Here is a 23,960-nt window from a genome sequence, read left to right on the forward strand (position 1 = left end):
TTCTATGCCATGTAATATAAAAATAACTGATGAACAAAAACGTTTTAGCAAGATTGTTGAATTCATCTGAATCAAAAGTAACTATGAGATAAGTTAACTTATTTAAACAACCATCGTATTCTTAAAGTCCATAATTGAGGAGAAGCATTATTCATTCTTCAGATAAATATTTTGTTGTGTTAAGATTTGAGTAGCCAGATTAATTTCATTGATTGTTCTTCAAATATATCAGGTTTCCACCACCACAGTAATCAACCCTAAGGTTGATTTGGTAGGTAATGGCAGAGCTCACCTGGTACTGAGCCCGACAGCGTGTGAAATTTGAACTGATATAGCCCCGTCTCTCCCATAGCTCTCATATTAGCAGGGTTTCCCCCGCAGCATGTGGTGAGTCACCGCCAGGTGCGCCTGAGCGCACTCCTACCACACCTTATCTGCTAGGAGAATCCGCCTGCTAGCCACATAGTTGGGGTAGGGTAGGTACGGACCTAGCTTTAGGGGTAAACGCAGCATGATCAGTACTGTGGTAACCTAAGACCTTTGACGTAGATGTAAGCTGTATTTATCAGTTGTTGACTGATCATGTGTAGCATAAGATTTTGAATTTCAGTATTAGTTACATTGCTTGAGAAATTCTGTCAAAAATGAGACATTGACAGTAATGATGATGTTTGAAATTCCATGAGATGACGATGTGAATTGAGGGTAAAATTAGGAAAATCCATGGTCTCAAGTATTGTATTCATCTTTTGTCTATTGTAACCGTTCGATTAGACAGCAATGATACTCACTTTCTAATCCTGTGGTACATTTAATTAGGGAAGTATCAAAATAAGTTAAAAGAAATTCCCAGGTCTCAATTAATTCATTAACATTGATTTCCTACATCCACTTTTCACCAGTTCTCACAGAAGTGTCAATCTGAGGTTTATCCATGTCTTGCGTGTGGGAGTATGGAGGGGCATGTTTGAGGGGGGTGTCAGTATTTGGTGAGTTCAGGTGAAAGGCTGCAGTGGAGGTAGATGGGTGTAATACTGTGCATGGTCATTTGGCATTGTGTTGCCCCCGCATCATTTCTTTTCTCATCTTCGGGTGTGCGCACCATACTCACAGGGTGGGACAACATCGTGTGAGGATGAGGATGCTCAGGATGCAGATGTGTCGGAGGGGAGCTGCGAGCACCACGAGGGGGCTATGGGAGATGGTGTGGGGCCAGCACACTCGGCTCGATGCCCAGGGGATGCGTGGTCACCACCGGTGCGCCAGAGGACGCAGCCACTGCACAAGACACATGTGCGCCCCCTGGGCCACACCCTCAACCCGTGCTGTCCCCGTGGATGGAAGAGACCTCGGCACTTCTCCATGCCGGTGCATGCTGTGAGCCACAAGGGTGGTAGTGGATGGGCTGTGGGCGGTGTGCGCAGCGTGGCCTTGACTCCTTCCTTCAGCGAGCAGGTGCGTCGGCCTCTCTCGGCTCCTACCCTGGGAATGGAGCAAGTTAGAGAATTCAACTGGGGGATTGGGTTGCAATTGTTGGATGAATGTTTTGGCAGAAGGTTGTTATTGTAAAATTGTAGAACTGTGCAAAATGAGTGAAAGAATGCGTGAATGTGAGTGAGGTGAAGGAAGTATGCAAAGATAGGGTAGTGTGGAAGAAATCAGTGGCATGGGTTAAAGTTCAGTTAGGCATCTAAAATTTGGCCTTTCTGGATTCTGCCTACCCATAAAGGGATTGGCGTGAAGAGTCTCTATGCACTGACAGAAGCCATATCTTTATGAAAGTACAGCAAATAAATGGAGGAAGGGGCCATATTTATTAGAGTTATTGCTCCTCGGAGTTAAATTACTGAGGATATGAATTGTTTGATGCTCAGTATTGTGTGCATATAATATTTAAGAGGGATGTTCTGTAATTAGAATATCACTTTCAATAACAGTGACTACATCAGAAGAAAATAAGTTTTAACAGAAATGATTTTATATTTGTTTATCCCAGGGTACTTGTGAAATTAAATCTATTAATTTTTGTCAGAAATTGAAATTCCTTAAAATTGTGATGACGTGCATTATTTTATGTTAATTATGTAGTATTACACAGGAAAAAATATGAGCACTGAGGTATAATAGTATAACTAGATTGTTAATTACAGACAAATTTATTTTGCCGCAATGCAATTTATTTCTTATTCAGAAATGCAATATTATCCTTACATCTGAACCCAACATTCATATTCGTAATATCCACTGATGAGTAATAAACCTTTGTACTGACATGATTCTCATAGCAACCATAGCCACCAAACCTTATTGATCATAAATCAAAATTTCCGATGCAAAAGAGATGGAACAAGTATGTTGAGGCTCCCCAATCCTTATCAATGCTCACCAATGTAGAATTTCTCAGGATTTAACTTCTTGAATACTTTATTTGATAGAACTTCAATTCCCCTCTTGTGGGGATGGGATATTCAATGGATACTATTCAGGACCTAAATTTGTGAAGATGGAGAGGTGTGTTTTGGGAAGTTGTTGGCCATTTCAAGAAACTAACCTGGAAAAACAATGTGACGACCAGTTTGTTAGTTTGGTAAAAATCTCCAAAGCTCAATTGTCATATTCTGATTAAATCGATGGTGGTTTTTAAAAATTCTGTGGAACAAACTTTTCCAAATCTTGCGGGTGTGTCATATTTCCACTGTCTTGTAACTTTAAAGATTTGCGTGAGGTTTGCAAGGTGTGTCTAAATCAAAAAGACCTGAAATTTAAAGAGTCCTGGCTTCAACTTAGAAAAAAAATACAGAAATTCTTCCATTTATTTTCGTGTAGTATTGTTTTCCATTCATTGAAGTTTTTCTGCATATATTGAGGAGTAGAAGAAAATATCAAAATGGCTTTGACAAAAGTAGTTTTGAATATTGTTGTCAAGCGAGGCTGTTTTTTCATGGTAAAAAAAATGTAAATTTGCGGATTGTATTTCCTGTATCTACGTGCTCGATGTCTCTATTAGAGCCTTGTGAGGATTTCATAATGCGTTCCAATGAGGAGGTATGACCTACTTCAGTATTCTTTGGCAGTGTGGACGTCAGAGGAGGTGAAGAATGAAATTTTCTTTTGAAAGTGGAAATGACATGATGCATGAGTTAGATATTGAATCCTAATTGCCCATGCAGAATGAAATGAATGCTTGTGCTTCAATTTCATTTCAGGAATTGATGAAATTGCTTCTAAAGGAGTCACAGTACATACAAGATAAACCTACATACCTGTATATTATTTGTGAATGCTCTTCTCACAAATTTGTTTACAAAATGCTTGCATAATTTAAGCATCATTCTCTAGTAATTCATAGCAGTAACACTCCATTCCAAGGTATTAAAACTCTAAATACACTGGAAAAAATACTCTCATTACTTCTCTGCCCTTGTAAGAAGAAGTCTGAGTAGTCTTTACCAAAGGGGTGTTTGTGTCGCATGTTTTCTAATGTTGTTATTGAAGGTCTATTGGCAGCTTTGCCCTCGATCTTGCTAAAATTTCCAATAAAAGGGATATGAGGAAGAAAATACTGAATGCATTTTATGTATTTTAATTGTTTGTTGGAATGTAGAGTTTACTTTTCTGCTATCTTGAGAATTGAGCACTGTCAGAAAACTAGTCAGTTTTCTTGGTGTTCCAATTCACGCATAACGTATGTCATCTTTGAGGTGATATCAATGAAATGCGTCATTTCATTTGGGGAGACGTGAGGAGAATAAATGCTTTTCAAATTATCCAAATAAATATTGACCAAGATTGAGGAAAGGGAGGGAGCCTGTTGGCCATCTAGATGATGGCATTATTTATCATTGAATGAGGAACTTTTTCAAGGAAATATTTGGAGGAATCTTCATGCTTTTAGAGTAAATGTAACTTTGTCTTGACTCCTCTTTGATTCTTGGCTCTTGCTTGGCTATTCTTTCCAGGGAGCAAGGAAGAGCAGCGCAAGCTTGCCTGGCACGCCTGGCCGGAATGGGTGTCAGGGGGCAGTGGGATGTGTGGGGAAGGCAGAGATGGCACCAGCACCATTGGTGCAGTCCTGGAGAGGAACCCCAGGCAGCACCGAGACACTCCGGAATCGCATGACAGCACGGAAACCCCAAGTGAGCTCATGGTCCATCACGGAAGAGCCATCAGATGGGCAAAGCAACCCAAAAGTGTTCTGGGAGGAGTCATTTGACTCTCTTGGGTTCCCTGACCATGGGAATGATGATAGTGGCAGAAACATTCCTCGGGAAGGTTCATTTGATAGCACCTGCTCAGATCTGAGCCTGGATTTCTCATTAAGGGAAAGTGTTGATACTAGTACAATGGCTTGCATGGAAAAGTTGCAGAAAGAAATTGACCAGCTGAAAACAAATTGCCTCATCATGGATGAGGAATTTGAAACCATCAAGTGCAACAGAAATCTTCCGGGCATGTCCAATTTAATGAAGGGTAATATTGTTAGCGAGGGTGAAGGGTCATCCATAGCAGTGGTGAAGTGTTCGGGTGGGGATACGGAGTCAGTGAAGCAGCAGAAGGCTAGGGCATGCTTTGCTGGTCTGTACAGTTTAACAACAATAAAAAATAGTACATCTTCCGAAATGTCGGACTCATTTCCTCCACCTGGTGGCCGAAATAGTGTCGGCTCGGCTGAATCTCTTGAGTGGGACTCTCCACTGGCTAAAAGCCCACTGCGGGAGATTCGAGAGTCAACTCCTTTGGGTCTTGATGTCAGGGTTCCTCAGGGGCCAGATGTCAGTGTGGAATCTCCTCGAGTGGATAGTTTTTCTAGTCAGGTGATCATAGGTGAGGACGAAGCTGCAATGGTGAGCTTAGAATGGGACATGGAGGATTTGGTTGAGTACCCGGAAGGAGGATTGGATGAGTGTCTACATGGTGAGCCATCTCAGCCACCAATGGCCTTGGACATTGAATTTTCGTTTGGTCAAGAGCTTGGGCAATCACCAGTCACCGACCCCCAGCTGGTCATTACATCAGAGGCTGGCGCGAGTGAAGGCATTCAAGACATTGGGTGTCCAGCGGCTGACAGGTATGCATGGAATGAACCCTTGTGATCTACCCCTAAAATAGCCAGTGGTGCCCAACTCTATCTTGGCCCCAGGCTGATATTAAGTGCTCTCTAAGGAATTTGGGTGAACTCAAGTCAAAATTTGAGGTGGCATTCACAGATGAATTCACAAGGTGCCAATCATTGTGCTCATGTCTTCCCATATCTGTGGCACTGGAGTATTTCTGTATCAGTTGTGAACAAATGTTTAAATAAGTCGTGAACTGTTACTGAAGACTAGATTTAAAGAGGTCTCAACAAACACCCTACATCTAACTTCATTTCTTTAAGGCCTTTTTTATAATCTTTTTTCTGGGATACCCATATTTCAAGGCAATAGCTGGTTATCATCATGAAACATACTGTGATAATAATCATTAACAAAGTTTTGAGATGCTACATCCGAAAACCACAAGACTTGTTGTCGTACATGTATTCAATGTTGAATTGTTTAATTCAACAGGCTTTTTGAGGCAGTTATTTAACCTTGGTCGAGATGGTGAAGGGGCTAACGTACTGGCTTCCCACCCTGAGGGCACGGGTTCAAATCCCGGCGGTGTTGAATATTTTTCAGAGGTATCTCGATCCCTACTTGAGGTGCTTTGTGGAGGGCACTTTGAGCGAGTACGGCGTCCGTCGGATGGGATGTTAAGCTGCGGACCCCTTGGCGCCTTTCGTAAAGAGTAGGCTAATGCCGACGCCAGGTTTCTCTCCACCCTTCATCCTTTCCTGTCCATCCCCTATGGCGCAAATGACCTTAGCAGTCGGTCGCCTCCCCTAAAAAAAAAAAAAAAAAAAACTCCACAAACCATTGCAACTAGTGCAACTCTTCTCTTTCAATGGCAGCTATATTTTGGATGCAGGGTGATTAACCATTTCTTTGGCGGTATGATGCTGTCAAATTTAGTTAATTAAAGAATATGTATTGGAAAAAGGTAATATTAAGTTAACAGAATTTCATGGACTTAAAAATATGTCGGAGGAATATCAGGGGTTTAAAATCCTAGAAGAGGAGTATTGATGGTTGAATGGTCTGAATGCCTGGAGGAATGACTTATCTGTAGCTAGTTTAGATATTTCTCATACTATGACCATGGTTGTTTTATCACACATGGCACAGGAGGCATTGTATGTATGTGCTAACATGATCAGAGCAAGTTAGTTCCAAGTTTAAATTATTTCCTATGTGGACTCAATAAGTTCAGTATCTGGACATTTATTAGAAAATATGAAATTTTAATTGCTGAGATTACTCTGTATCACCATAAATATTGTGTAGATTGGGTTACGTACTTCGTTACTATCATGTGTTTGGCATAGTAATGGTGGGTGAAAAGGACTGTTCATCACTTACATTGGTATGTTTCATCTTAGTTTTGCTGTAATTGAAAGGTATGCAGTGAAATATTTTATGAAAAAGTTGAAAGAGAATCGCATAAATTTATCAGGGTGAAAACCTATTTCTTTGATTTCATTTTAGGGATTTGCGCTTCTGATTCATATAGTCTAAAATCGCAACCCATAACTGTGCATGCATATAGTACTCTCAGGAGAGCTTTTCAACCATTTTTTATAAATCTCTGCTATAGAATTTTCCCCTTCCCTCTTGTTTATCCTGCTGTTAAAATAGTATTGATTTGTAGAGAAAGTTTCACGACGTTAACTCTATTTGCATCATCTTGGAATCATTTTTTAAAATCTGCCATCTATGTCAAGTAGTGAACAGACCATGCCTAGTTACTTAAATAAAAGTATTGAAACCATTGATTAACTAGGTATCAAGTATTTGAATGTTTCTTGTGCTTTATGTTTAAATTATCATGCACACTTATATTCCAGACCATATTCCCCCCTTTCACATCTTCCATGCCCTTGCAATTTTCTACTTAGTGCAATCATTGATAAATTGTGCTGTATCCATGGTATGGAAACTGTCAAATTTTTTTTATGTTTTGATTATCGGTGCTACTATGTAATAAGTTCAATTTTGTCAACAACATTGTGTGTAATATAGTCAGAAGTTAAAAAAATACAATATTGCAGCTTGTGTGTATAAAAGCTTGTCATCAAAACTTCTCAATTTGAAAGTGTGATTTGGATATGTGCAATACTCTAGTGAAGATCAAAATTTAGGAAAAGATACTTTTTGATATACTTGCAGGAGAAATGCATTTATTCAAAAATTAATTGCTCACATAAAGAAGTCCAACATATTCTTCTATGATTCATCGAATCATCCAAAGTTTTATATGTTAATTTTTACACCAAAGCCGTAAACCATCCTTGATTATTTAATGGTTTCTAAAAGTATCACCTAAAACATAGGTTTACACTTTTGGAATAATTTAAGAAGTTTCTTAAATTCATTTCGGACAGTATGATCCTTCAAAATTCTAGAAATATGAAGACACGGGAGTGAAGTGTTATCTGAAGGAAAATGACAAAACGTGCATTAATGCTCACGAATTTTTGTTTTTGTTGATTTTCTAAATTTATCATCACTATAGCAATCTATAATTCTTTTTGACAATTTGCCGAGAAAATAAATTTTTTCAAATTTGAAAATTTCAGAATTTTTGGCAGGCAATGAGAAATCACAATATATAGTGTTTTGGTCAAAAAAGCACAATTTGTGATGGGATTTTAGAATGCTGAGAAAGATGCTAAGGGACACAAGAATGCCACCACTTTCCATCATTGATTGGGATTAATTAACATGATTTTTTTTATCAAAGTTTGTGAAGGTTTTCTGAGAAAATAAAAATGAATTTTATTTGATGTCAAAAATTAAAGTGCTTCAAGATCTTTCAAAGAGGGTTCCAAGTGAACTAAGTCTTTAATGAATTCATTTGAGAAAATATTTCACATTTAGATTAAAAATTAAGTGGTACAATTTTTACCCAAGCCTATTCAATTCATATTAAAAGGTTGAGTTTTATCAATGTTTTTGCTACCCATTTGGAGACCGCATAAACCAAGTGATTAAACCTTCTAATATACTTCACACTTTCAGGCTTCACTTTGTGGAATTGTTTGATGTCCGTATTGAAAGAGTTTGTAATTTTTCCCAGGCTTCATTTCACAGTACAATGCATTTCACCAGCTTGTGGCATCATCAGGTACAAGTGACACGCACGGCTGTTGAATATATGCCCATCGAACTGAGGAGGGGGGGCGGGTTTTCTGGGACATCAAAGTCTGTGGTTGTGGCTTTTCCAGTTAAAGATAGAAGAGGTGGTGTTGCCTTGGTTATGACTAAGCATTGGGTCTGGTCTGGGTGTATTGTGGGGGGGGGCTAGGAGCGGACGGCTACTTAGAACCATTGGATTTGTTTACCCTCTGGGAGAAGGGTGGCTGTGTAGGGTCGGGGAATTTTTCGGAAGTGAAAGTTGGTGGTCGAGGAAAGAGAAAACAAAACAGGAGAATGGTGTTGTTTGGGTCATGAAGTTTAATAGGATCTGGTCATGGCATAGATGCAACTGAGTATGTTGAACCGTTGGGTTTGTTTACCCTCGAGTCCATTTTCGTAAAGGAGAGGGTAGGGATGAGCATATAATTGCTCATTACAAATTGTTGTATTGGGATCCGCCATGTGCCTTCGGATCCCAATTAGCTCTAGAGCATCCATTTTTAATCCTTTAGGGATGACATGTGATATTTCTGGGACAAAATTACTATTATGGTTATGCTAAGAGGAGTTTTGCAAAGAGGGATTGGGGTTTTACTTTTTCTGACGCCTGGCATGTTCTTGGGCTTGTGTTTTAAAATTCTGTCCTGTTTGGCCTGTATAATAAGAGTTGCAGTTATCGCATTTAAGTTTGTAAATGCCTGATTAGTTAAATATATTAGTTAAATAAATTTATTAAGTTTAGCATCCTCCAGCATATTTCTGTGAAAGGCCATTGTACTCTTTCTAATCTTAATCAGTTCCAAGTGTCTGTCTCTCTGACCTTTAGAAGCTTCATCATTTTTTGCCTCTTTCTCAACCCCCAAGTATTATTTCGGTGTCAAGAATTGAGGCCTGATATGGTGGAATGGAAACGTAAAGAGTAACCAAAGTAATGCAATTGTTGAAGGTCAGGTGATCAATCATGATGAGTAATTAATCGCCTAATGATGTGCTGATCCTCTATAGCCTAGATTATAATGTAAAGTTTTTTTCCTGTGGGAACATGCCCTTTGTTGTTACTCACTCAAGTCAGGATATGCATATCATGTTCCAGCAATGCTCATGCTCCTGCAATGCATGTTTGCTTGATACTTGCTTCATTTCAGGTTGCAGCAAGTGGAGAGCCATGGAAGTGAGAGCCAGATGGCTGATTCGGTGATGTCGGCAAGTTTCCTCTCCTCCCAGGTCTCCAGCCTAACACACTCTAAAGTATCGAATCTAGAGGTGCTCCCCTTGCACTGGAGCTCCGAGGAGTCTGGATATATGGATTGGGATGGGAGGGGAGAGGGGAATCGCAGCAGTCAGTGGCTCTCACCAATGGAACAACAAAACTCAGCAAGGCAAGAATTTCTACCCCTCTGCACTTAGTGAGCCCTTCTTTTTTTACTTCAGAGGTTTTTTCTTTCCACCACATGGCATGAATTGTCTTCCCAATCCCATAGTAATTTTCGGTTTGCAGTGTCAGCATCAAGTTTTAGTGTTCCCATAATTTGATGACTGTTTTCGTAACTGTCTTATTATATGCTTTTATAATACTTTTTAGTCATTGCCATTAGAATACAAGGAGGAAAATGTACATTTAGTTGCATTTTGGGATATTGAATTTATGCTACAGCATTTAATTTACTTGCCCGGTTCACATTCTGAGTTTTAATTTAGGCCTAGCCCCCTTGCTTCACCTTTCAAGAATGCATTTTGTATTTCACAATGGTGGGGCAGTGGTTGTATTGGTGTGTGGCAGTTGAGCAGCTGTCCCTTGTATGCCTGAGTAGATGGTGACATTTATCCAGGTACTCATTCATCCAGTGGAGATGTAGGAGGATGGTTGAACCGTGCCACCGTACAGATCATGGGGCATATTTCAATTGAAACATTAATAGATATGATGTGTGTGTAGGTGTGGTGTGAAATTCTTGTGATGCCAATGACTGTAGTAATGCCTCTCCCCTGTGGTTATTTTCCACAAATTTTTGGTGAAATTTCCATTTTGAGCATCTTATTCTTTGGGAGAGCAAGACATTAAACACAGATTATCGACTCAGCTCTTAGCCCTTTGATATTTATAGATGGTTATATCTTGTGGATAGATACTTGTGTGCACAACTCTTTGAGTGCAAAGTGATTACATCATCAAAAAAAATGAATTCATTAGACCAGAAATATGGGCCAGAAAGGCATAAATACCAAATAACCATCAGAGGTACTGAAAAAAAGTTGGGGTAGCCAAAATGATTACTTATTTTTTGTTTAATAATTGGAATATCCTATGAACTGGTCTGAAATTCAATTGTACAGCCAAAGGTTTAAATATGTCAATTGAATTGTCTGTATTGTCAATTGATAGTCTGTAATTCAGAAAAAAATTAAGCCCCAAATTTGGTGATGCACCTCAATTATTTTCACATTTCTTATCAATTGTCTTTTTTGCATATAATGGGAAATATTGCCATTACCAGCAAAAGTCATCATCCTTTCAGAAAGATTGATTTGTTTGGTGAAGTAAAAGCCATACAGCATGTAAAATTCACTTCTGTGTTGGGAGTAATTTCCTCTACCTATAATTTTCCACAATGTCCTGGTATTCAGATAATTGCATGGCCTGGGATGTGTTGTCTAAAGATATAACCCAGGTTTGAACCAGGGACCCTTCACTCAGTAGACCATGCTCTACCATTTGGATCACCCAACCATATTATTATTTACCATGTTCATTGTTATTGTTGGGGAAGGCAAATGTGTGAGCAATAATTATTTTTAACCCAGACCTTCTTGGAAAAGCTTGTTATTATCACTGGTTCACATGTAAGGAAATTAGTTTGACTATCTGTAAGTGCTGGCCAGGCTTTAATCAATTTATTTTTAGTTGGTTACACTAATCACATATGTACTTTAAAGATTCTCTGGAACTATATAACAACATATGTATAGAGAATGGGATGATCTCTTTTGATAGATGACTCAAGCTCATGTATTGGATGCTACAAATCTTTCAGGCGGAGTGCTTCTGGACATAGATTGAAGAATTAAAAATGTGCCAGTTTCTATATTTTCAGTATTTTGTACCGTCATTGTACATTCACAGGGCATTTACAGTAATTTTATTTATCCATGAGTAGATGTGACAAGTGTCCATGTGTAGTTTGAAATTTTAATATTACCAATATATTTAGTACTTTCTTGCATTTGGTGATTTCAAAAGTTAACGAAATTCTCATGCAGACCATCTTGATCTTTGAGAGAGCTAGGCATTAAACACAGATTATCAACTCAAGTGAATAATTAAATGCTGCTAAGAGTTGTATTCACATTGTAAGTACAGTGCTTCTAAAACGGGTCCATTGTCGAAGTCGGTAAATTTTGAGATGGCAGCCAAAGTCAATGAAGATCATCTTGTAACTTCAAGATATCAAGAAAAAGATTGATAGGAAAAAAATGAAATTTCTAGATTAATCATATCAATCTTCCAATAAATGTAGATGTTTGCCTTTTTTCTGATATTTTCTAACTTAAAGTTTATTTGTTCAAATTGACACACAATTTTTATGAATCGGGAGTGAATGGGTATCTCACCAATTGCTGAGAGATGTATCGTTATTGATTTACATGCATCACAGGCACTAAGTGAGTACTCACATACTGGTTTGCTGTTAGTGAGAGGCCTTGGGATGTTTGGCATTTGGCTGTGAACATAGGTTGGACAAAATGGGTGCGAAAGAATGAGATTCCATCATGTACTTGGAAAATCTCTCAAGAACCTTGTGTGCATTAGGGGATGTCCACTACCTTTATCACCCACCTGTATAACTCTCAACTAAAACCAGCATTCACGTTTCTAATTGAAAAAACTGCAGCACAATTAAGTGAGTGACGAGTTCCATCAAATTTGAATGTCTATCATCTGAATTAAAATAACCTCCAACATGAAAATACTTGGCAGTAAAGCAGAAGTTTAACTAATGCCAGCAAAATACTTCTCTATGGTGAGATATTTGGGAGAAGTATCATTCATTTGCACTGTGGATAAAACATGTTCACCCCAGTGAATGGCCAGATAACCATGTAACATTAGGCTAGTGTCAAATTGACACAGAGATGGAGGCCAAGGATTGTTATTTGTGGTATTGGGACCACATTGAAGTAGTCACTCATGCCTGGTAACAGCACATGCTTGAGCACTAGCAGAATAAACTGAGCAGGCTCGGCTTAGCTCTTGCAAATGTGCCCACTCCAATGTTACTCGGCACTATCTCTGGGCCCTTGGTGAACTTAATTCCTTGTTATTTAGAATACGTTTTGAGAATGAAGTTACAAATGGTGGTTCTCATTGCCTTCGCACTGGAAGTGGCTCTGCACTCAGTAACCCATAAACAAGCTACTTAGGTCAAAAGTCCCACTTGCTTCAAGATCCAGCTACTTAAGCAGGTTGTCTGATGTGCCTTCCAAGTCCCCTTTATCTTAGATTCGTGAATGAATAACTTATGAATGACCCCGTAAAATGAAGTATAAATCAAGCAATGTAAATTTGTCTGCAAAGACTTCATGGGGCAAGCCACAACAAATGTCATGACACCTAAAATGGTTGATTTTTGTCCCTCGGGTTTACTGCGTGAGAATGGTGATGAAATGGGAAGTCCCTTTTGAATTTCGAATGCTCAACTTTTACTCTTCCAAGTGTGAGAATGAAAGTATGGGTGGAATTGAAATGCCTTCAAGACTAAGGGTGCAAATGTTCCGATAATTAGTAATATGGGTGAAGGATGGGAAAAATTAAAAGGGGAAACCAGGAATAAACAATGAATTTGAATTAGCACTTATATTAGTTGTCAGCCATTTGAAATTCCATGAAAAACAATAAGCCAGGATCTTGCATTAAATCCTTCCTTAAAACCCTTCATTTGGTGTGGTAGCTTCTTTGGTATGATGCTCAGCTACTCACTGAATGGGCCTGGGTTCAAATCTGAATGATGCCACACCAGACTGGAGTTAAACTCAAGCCGTGTGACTTTCTGGGCACCAGAACTTTCTCAGGGGTGACGGATGGCATACAGAAAGGAATTGCTACCTGTTTTCCTCCCTGAATGCTTGAATTTCAAATTCCAAAGGTCTTTGTGTGAGTTGAGTACTTTCCTTGCCTATCAAACCAATCATTGGTTTGAAGGCTGTGTTTTGTTATCAAAAACAAAGTGCTTATGAATTTTTCCAAAGATATTGTGATCATGATTGAAAACAATCAATAGGTGGAGTTAAAATACAAGGGACAGTCAAATGAAAGCCTAATGGATCCACACACTAGACCAGTCCCCGCACCAACCAGGACAGAACCCAACAACTTTGTGCAACTATGAGTTATCACTCTGCAGTTCTCCTATCACAGCGATGGCAGTGTCAATATGTGGCAACAGTGTCGTCACCTTTTGCACAGACTGTGTGTTAGGGTGGGTGTTTGGTTTTCATTTGACGACCCCTTATAATATCTTTACTGATGGTGAGTAGGGAAGGATGCAGCAGTCCAGTGGGTTGAGAGCTTGGCTACTGACCAGAGGACCCAGGTTCAATTCCCTGGCACACCCCTGTGCACCCTTATCTTCACCAAGATGTGCATTTCAAGTCACCTTTTGTCCAAGTTTACCAGGTATCAAATCTTCTTGGGGAACCATGGGCATCACTGGGAAAGGAATTTGCCGCCCTTAGTACCCTGATGACTGAACTTCACACACTGATCGATTTGCATTAGCAACCTCGCCAGTCAAACCATGGTTTGGTGGCAAACAGGGTTTCTTTGCTGATTAGAAACTTAACCCTCTGCTCTATGCCAAAGCACTGCCGATGTCGATGAATAAGTTGTTAAGTGGTTAAATGTTTTAATGCTCATATTAATTAACATATAGAATTTGAATGAGCTCGGTTCTTACTTTGTATAGCATGGATTTTTATCTGCAGCCTTCTTGAAATCCTGCAAGTTGGCCGTGCCCATTAGATATGATGTATTTCTTTGTTTCTAATGTAATAATTTGACTTGGTGGTGGTAAATAAATATATATAATATAATATCATATTGTTGAAAATTAGCAGTAAGTTATGTTAGGATGAATGATTTTGTTTAAGAGGTAATGCCTGCATTGCATGAGGGTTGCACATTGCCTCTTTGGGTTTTTCATGGAAAAGGGTCAGAACTGAATCATAGAATTAGCCTAGTGTAATTAACATTTCAAAAGAATTTATGTTTCATATAATTGCTCCTAGAAAATACAACCAATAGCGTTGTTTCGGGGAGAACATTTTGTGTCCCTCAGCATTCAATGCTTTCTTTGTTTGCATTTCTAATATTGGAGTTACAGGCCCTATAAGATGCGTGTATTTGATATTGGTATGAAGCTGATGTTACCAACAATTTTTTTATAAAGCAGCCTTATTTGAAATGACCGAAAATATAGGGCTAAAATATCCCATAAACTAATCTATTTCTTCAAACATACATTTCAGTTCTAAATATTTGTGTGTGGCATGTAACTCTAATAATGACTTATTTCATATGCCTCCCAAATGAACATCATAGGCTAAAGATTATCCTACCATGCATATGCTTAAACAGATCCTCCAGACCTCTCCACGGAACCTTTTCACTGTCTTGTCGCTGATTCCATCCTTCAGCAGAAGATGAGAGTCAACGTTAATGTGGAAATATTTGTGTGTGCTGAACTAGACCAAGCGATGAATCTTCATGGAAAAAATATTTCCTCTAAATACATTTGTACTTGTCATGATAATCGAGATATCATTGGATAGTTTTTACTGTACATTTTTGAACCAGATACAATGCCTTAACTCTCTTTTTAGCCTGTCTTTGCCACACCTCCCAGCCATAACACAATGGCACTATGTTATGGCCACTATGAAGGTGTCAACACAGCAGGTTGAATACGCTTTATTTTCATAACTGTTGTCATTAACTTTTATTTAAATGTCACAAAAAATAATTGCAGGTTGTGGGAAGGAAGTAGCTGTGCAGCCGGAAGCAGTTGCACTACAAGTGAGCTCTCAACGCCGGCCACTGAGAATTTCCAGTCGGATGCATTCAGCAGCGGTGAGCAGTTGGTGAAGAGTGTTGGTGATCGGGTGAAAGTGTATGAATATGCTCTGCAGGAGTGGCAGGGGCAGACTCGAAAGGCTCAAACCATTTTAAAGGTTGGTAATCCATGCGGATTGAAAAGTTCAAGAAGAACACAAAGCTTGAAAAATGTGCTTTGCAATTTGTAAATGCATTTTGAAAAGATGATCTCTCTTCGGACTACGTCTTTGGATCTTGCTTTCAATGGAATCCTTCCCTGTTATAACAACCTATTCTGAGTGTGAGAGATATTTAAGTTTTTTCCATGGATCGTTCAATAAATTCTTAGGAAAAAATAAAGAAATAATTTTGGGTAATTTTTTATGTTTCACTTCTAGCTCGATGCACTTTTCCCAGCATTTCTCCAATTTTTTTTAGCAGTCCAGAAAGTAGGTTTTTGAAAGGTCCTCAATAGAGGTGTCTGTGTTGGTGTTGACCACCTCATTCGGCGTGAATTGTTTTCTGTTGAGCCATTTTTTCAAGCGAGGAAATAGGAACAAGTCGCTGAAGACCAAACCTGGTGAACACAGTGGGTGTTGTAATAATTTGAACTTAAATTCCATAATTTTCAACATCAAAACTGTGCAAGGAATGCGCTCGTGCATTGTCTTGATGGATGAAAATATTTTTCTTTGCCAAATGAGGATGTTTTTTCTTAATTTTTTTGCTCAACCAGTGCTAAAACAATGCATAAGATGCACTCTCCATTTATCAGTTTTCCTCTAGGCAAGTCCTGTTTATGATTCCACATACATCCTGAAAAACCGTGCCTAATACCTTGTTGCCAGATTTAACTCCCTTCACATATTTTGGAGCTAGATTGCCTTAGAAACCCAATGTGTCGACTTTTCCTTTGTCTCTGAAGTGGCGAGGTGTATCTATAATTTATCCATAGTCATGAATTGATGCATAAACTCATCACAATTGTGTTTATTCTCCACTGAGAGCAAATTGTGGCACCTATTTACTGACACCCTTATTCACACCCAATTTTACGTGGAAGATTGGAAAGACTCTTTGTGATATGCCTGCACCCCCAACTTTTTCATGAAGTTTAATTCATGGGACACTCAAAGCCGCATTATGGATTTTGTCAATCTCTCAGAAAAAGTCACCTCCACTGGACATTATGAATTATGCTTATCATTTGTGGATGGATGGCCTAATTAAAACTCATTTACCCTATTGTAAATAGTTATAAACACAGAAATAGATGTGCCATGAACTTCACTTACCTCAGCTTTGATCTCTTTTAGTGTTAATCCGTTTAAATAAAAGTATTTAATCGTCGCACAAGACTCATTTTTTTCCATTTTTCTAAATATACTAAAATTTTTGCTTCGATTGACAATAGTAATATAATCATGTGGTGGATGCAAATGAAACTTGAAGAGCAGTCTAGTGAGAGATAAGGCTTACTGTAAGCAAACATTTTTGGAAACTATGAGCACCATTTTCTAAAGATTTATTGAGTGACCCATGTATTTATGGCTTCATGTTTATGATTGGGAATCTTTTTCGCAATATTTTTGCTTTGGGAATGGGAAAAGAGAGAAACATTTTTGCCACCCTTTCCCATCATATGCTTAGTATACGCATATGTTTCTGCGGAAATATTGCGATGGTAGGATACAGAGGTTTGATGGTGTGAGCATACTGGAATGGCTATTCTTAAAGTACCAGGCCCTTTGAAGGCCATTTCCTACGTGCAAGGTTAATTAATCCACCTCCTGGCACTAATTGCTCCAATTTTGGTAATTTACTTTTGCCATTTTTAAGGCTCTGATGAAAATGTTGATACAGCTTCACTTTATTTGCTATCATCTTAGCTGAGAAATAAAGTGCTTAAAAATGGGATTATTTTAAAGTCTTCTGTCATCTGACATACTCTCTGATTCTTGCTGTCAGTTTCCCTTGTGATAGAAATTGTAGTAAAGAGTAGATAAACCTGAAGCACCAAGCTCAGTTTTAAAGGGAAATTTGGGAATCAAGGAATTTTGGGATGCTCCCCATCACCAATTTGGGGTCACATTATTGTCAGGTCAACATGGTGTGTAATTGGCAGAGGATGTTTGTGTTTTGGAGAGGGAATAAAGGACCCTTTCAGCATTTAATGCAAAAGTTCTGATAATGGCATTAAAAATAGTTATTATTATTGACTGTTCAGTTTAGTGTCCAAGGTGAGATGAATCTCATCAAGGATCAAAGACAATAGAAACAAACAGTTTAAATGAACAAGAAACAAAAATGGAAGCGGTAAGACAAAAATATTCATTAAATGAGTACACAATAAAGGTCATACTTGTCAAGAATTCATAACTTTTTGGAATTTCGTAATGCTAGCCAGTCTTGCTGGTGCCGGGAGATGGTTAAACAACAAAATGCCCTTATTAGCCATGGACTATTTTATTCAGTCAATCATTATTTCCATTTGAAGTAGTTTTTATTGTCAGTATAATTTCTAACCATAATTTGAGTCCTATCTTAGTCAAAAGAGAGAGAGAAGATTATGTTCTCGACAGATGTATTGAAAAATCTATTTTTAATCATCTGATGAAAGGGATAGAGCAGGAGCACTTTTTTTATGCCTATCTTTCAAGCAGTCCAAACTGCCATAGGTTTATTTTCTGAGTTGGCCATGTCCTGATGGTTAAATTTCATGTTTGCTTGTGTTATTTGTGTATTATATTAATTTCTTAATTTAGCAAGCAGTCTATTGTTTAAGTCATTGAGCATAATTTTATAGAACTTTTGAACTGGAGTGCACTTCTGATTTCAAGTAAATCAGAGTCACATCAATTACGCCCATTTCTTTATCTTATTGAAGTCCATGTAGGTATTTCTTTGGGAAACACAACTCAAGGCAACCCTTACATTCAGCAAAGAAAATTTTAAAATTTTCTCCCCAATTATATTGTATTAGATGTGATTGATAGAATGTGCTAGAGTGACTGATTCCATCCCCCGCCTTGGTTCTTATACAAAAGAGAGTGTTACCCTTTCAGACCTCCTCTCATGCTCCTGATTGAATGATGCAAACTGGCCGGCCATGTTTGTGTGAAGGAGCTCATTTGGAGGGAGGGAATGACGGCGTCGAAGTTATCAGGAGATTAAGTATTTGGAGGAAGTAGAGCAAAGAGACTATCTGCCTTTATTCATAGTTTGTTCAAATCGCCTGAGTCCTCTTAAATATTAGGTCATTAGAACATTTTTTCTTAGGGCAATGCCCTGAGAGCTGCCGTGGTTAATCTGCATTTAAAGTGGAGGTTTTGCATTCTGAGAAATTGGTTCATGGTGACCAAGTGAGAATAGTAATGGAGGTGAAAGAGTCTCTCTTTACATGAAACTGAATGCTCAGTGCCATAATCATTTGTTTCTCTGAAATTATGTTTTTGATCAATTCTCAGGGATATGCTGAAATACCATCAATTTTGGGTTTGGGTCACATTCGTCGAGTTCGAGGTGACAACTATTGCGCTGTTCGAGCTACAATATTTCAGACTCTTTCACAAAGCATAGCTGTACCATCTGGCATGGAGACTTACCAAAAGCTTTCTTCAGCTCATGGGGGGAATTGCCACTGGTTGCAAGACTGGAAATTTCCAGAGGAACTGCCTTACTGTAAAAATAATGTTCTTCATGGAATGAAAGTGTGCCTGGAGAAATTGGACCATGTGGTAGGTACCATGGAAAAGCATTCCTCAAGGAGACTTTCTCATGAGCAATGAGGCCCTTTCATCGTAAAAACAGATATTTCTCATCCTATATATGTGAGTGTATTGATTTTGCATGTATTAGATTGTCAGCTTTGATGTGTTTCCTCTTTTGCAGGCATCATTTCTGGCAATTAGTGATGACAAGGAGACCACATTGGCTAGCCTATTGAATGGTGATGCTTCTTTAGATTTGCACATAGTGGAAGCAGTCAAGTTGCATATGTTGTTATGTGCAATAGAGCTTCATGGTCAGAGTACAAGTGGTGCAGAAGTTCCTCTCTTTGCAATACTTATGTTTGCCCGTGACACTTCAGAAACACCTAAGGATTTCATGAATAATCACTTGAAGGAGGTTGGGCACTCAGGAGGTTTGGAGCAGGTGAGAAAAATACTTGAGGGGTCCTATCACTACCCATATGGGTTCACTCTATGCTCCATTGGCTCTCCTTTGGCTTGAGCTTGGTTGTGCACTCCCACTCTGGAAATCCTTTTCATTTCACTCTCTGTAAATGACAAATTGTGTTTTTTTTACTGTGACTACCTTTGAAGTTCAACATTCAACTGCAAGTTGACCGTTTAAAAATTGTGTGATTGTATACTTGACATCCATAGACAAATATATATTGAATGGTAATAGAATTGACACCCATGCATCTGCATGCTGGGAGAATAAATGCATATAAAGAAGTATGGACATGTATACAAGTGAAAATTATGGCACAACTTGGCATTAGAGAGATAATTTTTCTTTAAAAAATCAATCTGAATCTCATATCGTGGGTTATGAGTTTTCTAAGTGCTATATGTGGCTATGCAGCATATATGCACACAAAACCCATCCCCTGATGCACTCCACGTACCTTGAATTTTGGGCCAGATGGGGGGGAAATAAACTTTGGCTTCTGGCATAGAATACAGTGAACCCTCCACATTGGATAGTTCTATGTATTTATCTTATTTTCACTCATTTATTATAAACCTGTGTAACCATAGATTGAGCCGTGATCTCCTCTTTCATGTATTTCACATTCACGAGAATCTTTCAGTGTGCAGCTCTTGCCAATGTGAGGGTTTACTGTACGTAACCCTGGACTGTGTTATGATCTCATTGAGCCTTTTCTTTAGCAGCAATCACTTTCTTGCAATTATAACCTCACTTCACTGTTACTCCACCAAAGCTCTTTGTTGTTAAATTCTTAAGTGCCTGGCTGTAGCTCATGCCTTACCGCTTAACCTTTCTTCGCTTACACTCTCCACATTTGCATTCCCTCGACCACTTGCGGTATCATGCTGGGTGGAAACATACCCATCATCTGCAGGATCTAGAGTAGGCCTTTTCATATATTTTCCTGTGCTCTAATTAGAATATCTTAACTGTCCAGGCAGCAAACCACACTATTGGATTGAAATGTTAGCACCAGCACAATTATTACAAAGGTCATTGTCCCCTACCATTGACATTGGCCCTTTTATTTTTGAAATAAACAGTATCAGTGACTATGAGTATCCAAGGCTTTTAGATATGACATGTGGGTAGATAATTGCTCTGCTACATTATTAATATTACCTGTTGAACAAAAGTATGAGAGAAAATTAAAGATTAATTATTTTAGATAATAATTCTGAGGTGGAAGTAAATTCATCAGCATCAAACAGAAGTGATGGCAAAGATGAGTCCCAGAGAATCTGTCGACATTTGAGAATGAAAAGGTGCCACCACCTGACTTATATGACACAATTTGCATTTATTCAAAGTTATTTTTAATTAATGGCAACGTAAATATGTTAATCAAATTATTCTTACAGTGTGAATTCATTCAATCGGTACCTGTAATATATTTTACTCATGAAAAACTGGAATTCTTTTGATATCTATAATTAGAACTGCCAACACCAAGCTCAAATAGTGAAGCACGATTTTTAATGATTTTATGAGATGGAGAATAAGACACAGGATATATAATCAAGAGCTCAGAGTACTATTAGACCTTGCAGTAGTAAATTCAAAGATAGAAAATGAACAGCATTTGAATATTTTCAAAACTGTGCATCATAGGAAAGAATATATGAAGCCTCTCTGGAGGAGCAGTAATTGCACTGATTTATAATAGTATTTCTCTTAAGAAAATTGGGGTCGACCTACAATTGATTTCAGCAAAAAGTTATGATTCATGTTCATCTACATGTCTGAATAATTAATACATTTGTTGGGTCTTATGCCATAGTCAAATTTTTTATGTATAGTTCTTTTGGGATTTTGCTTTGCTTTATGAAAGATTCTATGAAATAACTTGAAGAAAAATGTGTTATTATTATCTAGATTTATCTTTATTGAAGGTTCTCTCATCATATTTGTAGTCAGTTATACTAGGCTATGTGAAGATTTATCTGAGACCTGGGTGTGGGTGCACCGTAGTAACTTGAGCTGTCAGCCAGAGTGGGAATATGGAAGTTAGGGAGAGGAAACATAAGTAAGTGGTAGCTAAGTTTAAAATAGATTTGTTTTATCCAGATAACTTTATCCTAATTATTATGGAATGCAAATGGCAAAATTTTGATGGAGTCCTTCAAAGTGGATTGTACAAGGTGAAATGTGCACCCATGTGATGAGGGGTATATTGATCAAATGAGGAGGAGTTGTAAGGCCTGACGTGGGGAACATAGGAAAGACGTGAACTCTCAGGGCCCTTCATTCTTTATAGTAAAGCATTTGAGGGAGCCTCACACAATCCCACTTTCATTCCACAAATCTTGCCTCTGGATACAAAAAGCACTACCTTTAGATTCCTTAGACCAGTTTGAAATTGTCCTCACTGAATGTTGAGGCAAAATAACCGTACTTCCATTGAAGTAAGAGTGCCTTAATGTTTGAGATGCGGAAGAACATAAATAAAGGATGTGGTATGCCTTTTAGAATCAATTTCAGATCAAATTTCTAGGGGTAGTAGTAGTTTTTAGGGGAGGCGACCGACAGCTGAGGTCATTTGCGCCATAGGGGATGGACAGGAAAGGATGAAGGGTGGAGAGAAACCCAGCGTCGGCATTAGCCTACTCTTTACGAAAGGCGCCAAGGGGTCTGCAGTTTAACGTCCCATCCGACGGACAGCATACTCACTCAAAGTGCCCTCCACAAAGCACCTCAGGTAGGGATCGAGATACCTCTGAAAAATATTCAACACCGCCGGGATTTGAACCCGTGCCCTCAGGGTGGGAAGCCAGTACGTTAGCCCCGGCACCATCTCGATCCCCTCAAATTTCCAGGGATGATAGGAAATAAGGGCTCTCAAGGTTAGATCCTAGCACCCTGTGTAGGTTTGTAATTTTGGATAACATATTTAGGCTAATTATTTTTCATATGCTCTTCATTTCCACGAGTGAGTTCTATGATAATTGAGTCCAAGGAAAGTGTGCAATAAAACTGTGGGCAGGCAGAGAATTCCAATGAAAAACTTCTCCCGGTGATGATATGGTGCGGGTTGTGTCACTGAAATCCTATAATATTTTCCCTTCAGACCACATCTTAGCAAATTAAGATCTATAGCTATTGATTTCTCAGTGTTTTATTTAGATACAACCCAGGTTTGGATGTTCAGCATCATCTTCAAGTATTTTGAACGGGAAAACCTGGGTCACATCTTATTTTGTAGTCACAATGTTGTGGTGTTTCTTTCTATTATGAATGAATCAATTACATTGGGTTATGCCTGAAACCACCAGTTACACCTCTTTACAGATGAAATTTTCTGGAAATAAGCTTGGGGCAGAAAAGTGTCAAAGTTGGCTACTGTTTTGGTTTTTATGTGTAGGGTGGTCACTGTGGAGTTTTTTTTTTTAAAGAAGACAATTTAATGTTTCCACAAAATTTTTAGTGCTCCAATTGTACCAATGCAGGGGTAGGTTTTACCTAGAGTCATTTGGCTAAAGATTCTATAGAAAAATACCTTTTTTTCGATCTGCAGAAGGATCCCTGCAATGTTAAGTAAGTGCTGCATTCACTGGTTCTTTACACCATGTGTTCCAAAAGAGTTAAAGTAACGATAAGTATGTTCTATCACAAATTTTCACCAAAATCCAGGTACAGCATTTCCCCTAAATTATTTTTTTTTTCAATTCATGATACTTGCTTATTGTTTCTTTCTTCTTCAATGTATTTCCTAGGAATGAATGATTTTCTCTCCATATACTTGTTCTTGATTTGAATCTGAGTGGGTTAATTTGTTTCTCTGGAAAAAATGACTTGTTGCAAGCTTTGAGGTGGAAGGATTTTAATCAGTTACATGGAAATATGAAATATTCTACATTTGCTCTCACTTTTTAAATCCTTGACATAAATTTACCCTCCTTAAAGAGCTTTCAATCAACTTCTCAAGTTGAAGCTCTTAAATGTTGCTACTCAATATGTAATTTGGAGTATCATTTTATTGGTTGTGAGTGTGTGGAGTTTTAATTCAGATCAAAAGGGTCTTAGATGAGATGACGTGGCCATGGAAGAGTTGCATGCTATGTTGTGGAAGATTTTCTATTGAATATTTGATTGGAATTCCAATAATGTGTGCATGGTCTATGGCAAAATTGAGTGAACTTTCCTTCCAATGAAATTATTATGTAGAGTTTACTGTGTCCACAACTGCACTGGTGTGATCTGTGCATAGGTGCATCTGAGTATGAAGAGGGACAAAAAAGCTCTTGCACTGCATCCATTAAATCATTCCTTTCACCTTTTCTCACTCTGTACAGTGCACCATATGTGTATCAGAGAGCCTATTCTGAGTGAATCAACGTTGAAATATCGATTTCCAATAGAATTCTGGAGTATGTTAATTGTAATGCATGTACTGAATAGACAAAAGTTGTACAATGCAATCATTTGGTCTTCTGGTT

At 38.4% G+C, this 23,960-nt stretch overlaps 1 protein-coding gene across 2 annotated transcripts in view; it reads left to right on the forward strand.

Moving 5' to 3' along the window:
* LOC139685637 (uncharacterized) overlaps positions 1-23,960 on the forward strand; it is a 106,788-nt gene that overhangs the window by 76,181 nt on the left and 6,647 nt on the right. For both annotated transcript variants that reach the window (XM_071582582.1, XM_071582583.1), the window contains 6 exons: positions 1,114-1,455; positions 3,960-5,068; positions 9,362-9,595; positions 15,239-15,440; positions 18,771-19,040; positions 19,195-19,458. In XM_071582582.1, the coding sequence (XP_071438683.1) occupies positions 1,114-1,455; positions 3,960-5,068; positions 9,362-9,595; positions 15,239-15,440; positions 18,771-19,040; positions 19,195-19,458 (2,421 nt within the window). The remainder of the gene's footprint in view (positions 1-1,113; positions 1,456-3,959; positions 5,069-9,361; positions 9,596-15,238; positions 15,441-18,770; positions 19,041-19,194; positions 19,459-23,960) is intronic.

This window comes from Hetaerina americana, unplaced genomic scaffold (genome assembly GCF_022747635.1).
Source record: "Hetaerina americana unplaced genomic scaffold, ioHetAmer1.1.p SCAF_12, whole genome shotgun sequence".
Classification (NCBI taxonomy): domain Eukaryota; kingdom Metazoa; phylum Arthropoda; class Insecta; order Odonata; family Calopterygidae; genus Hetaerina; species Hetaerina americana.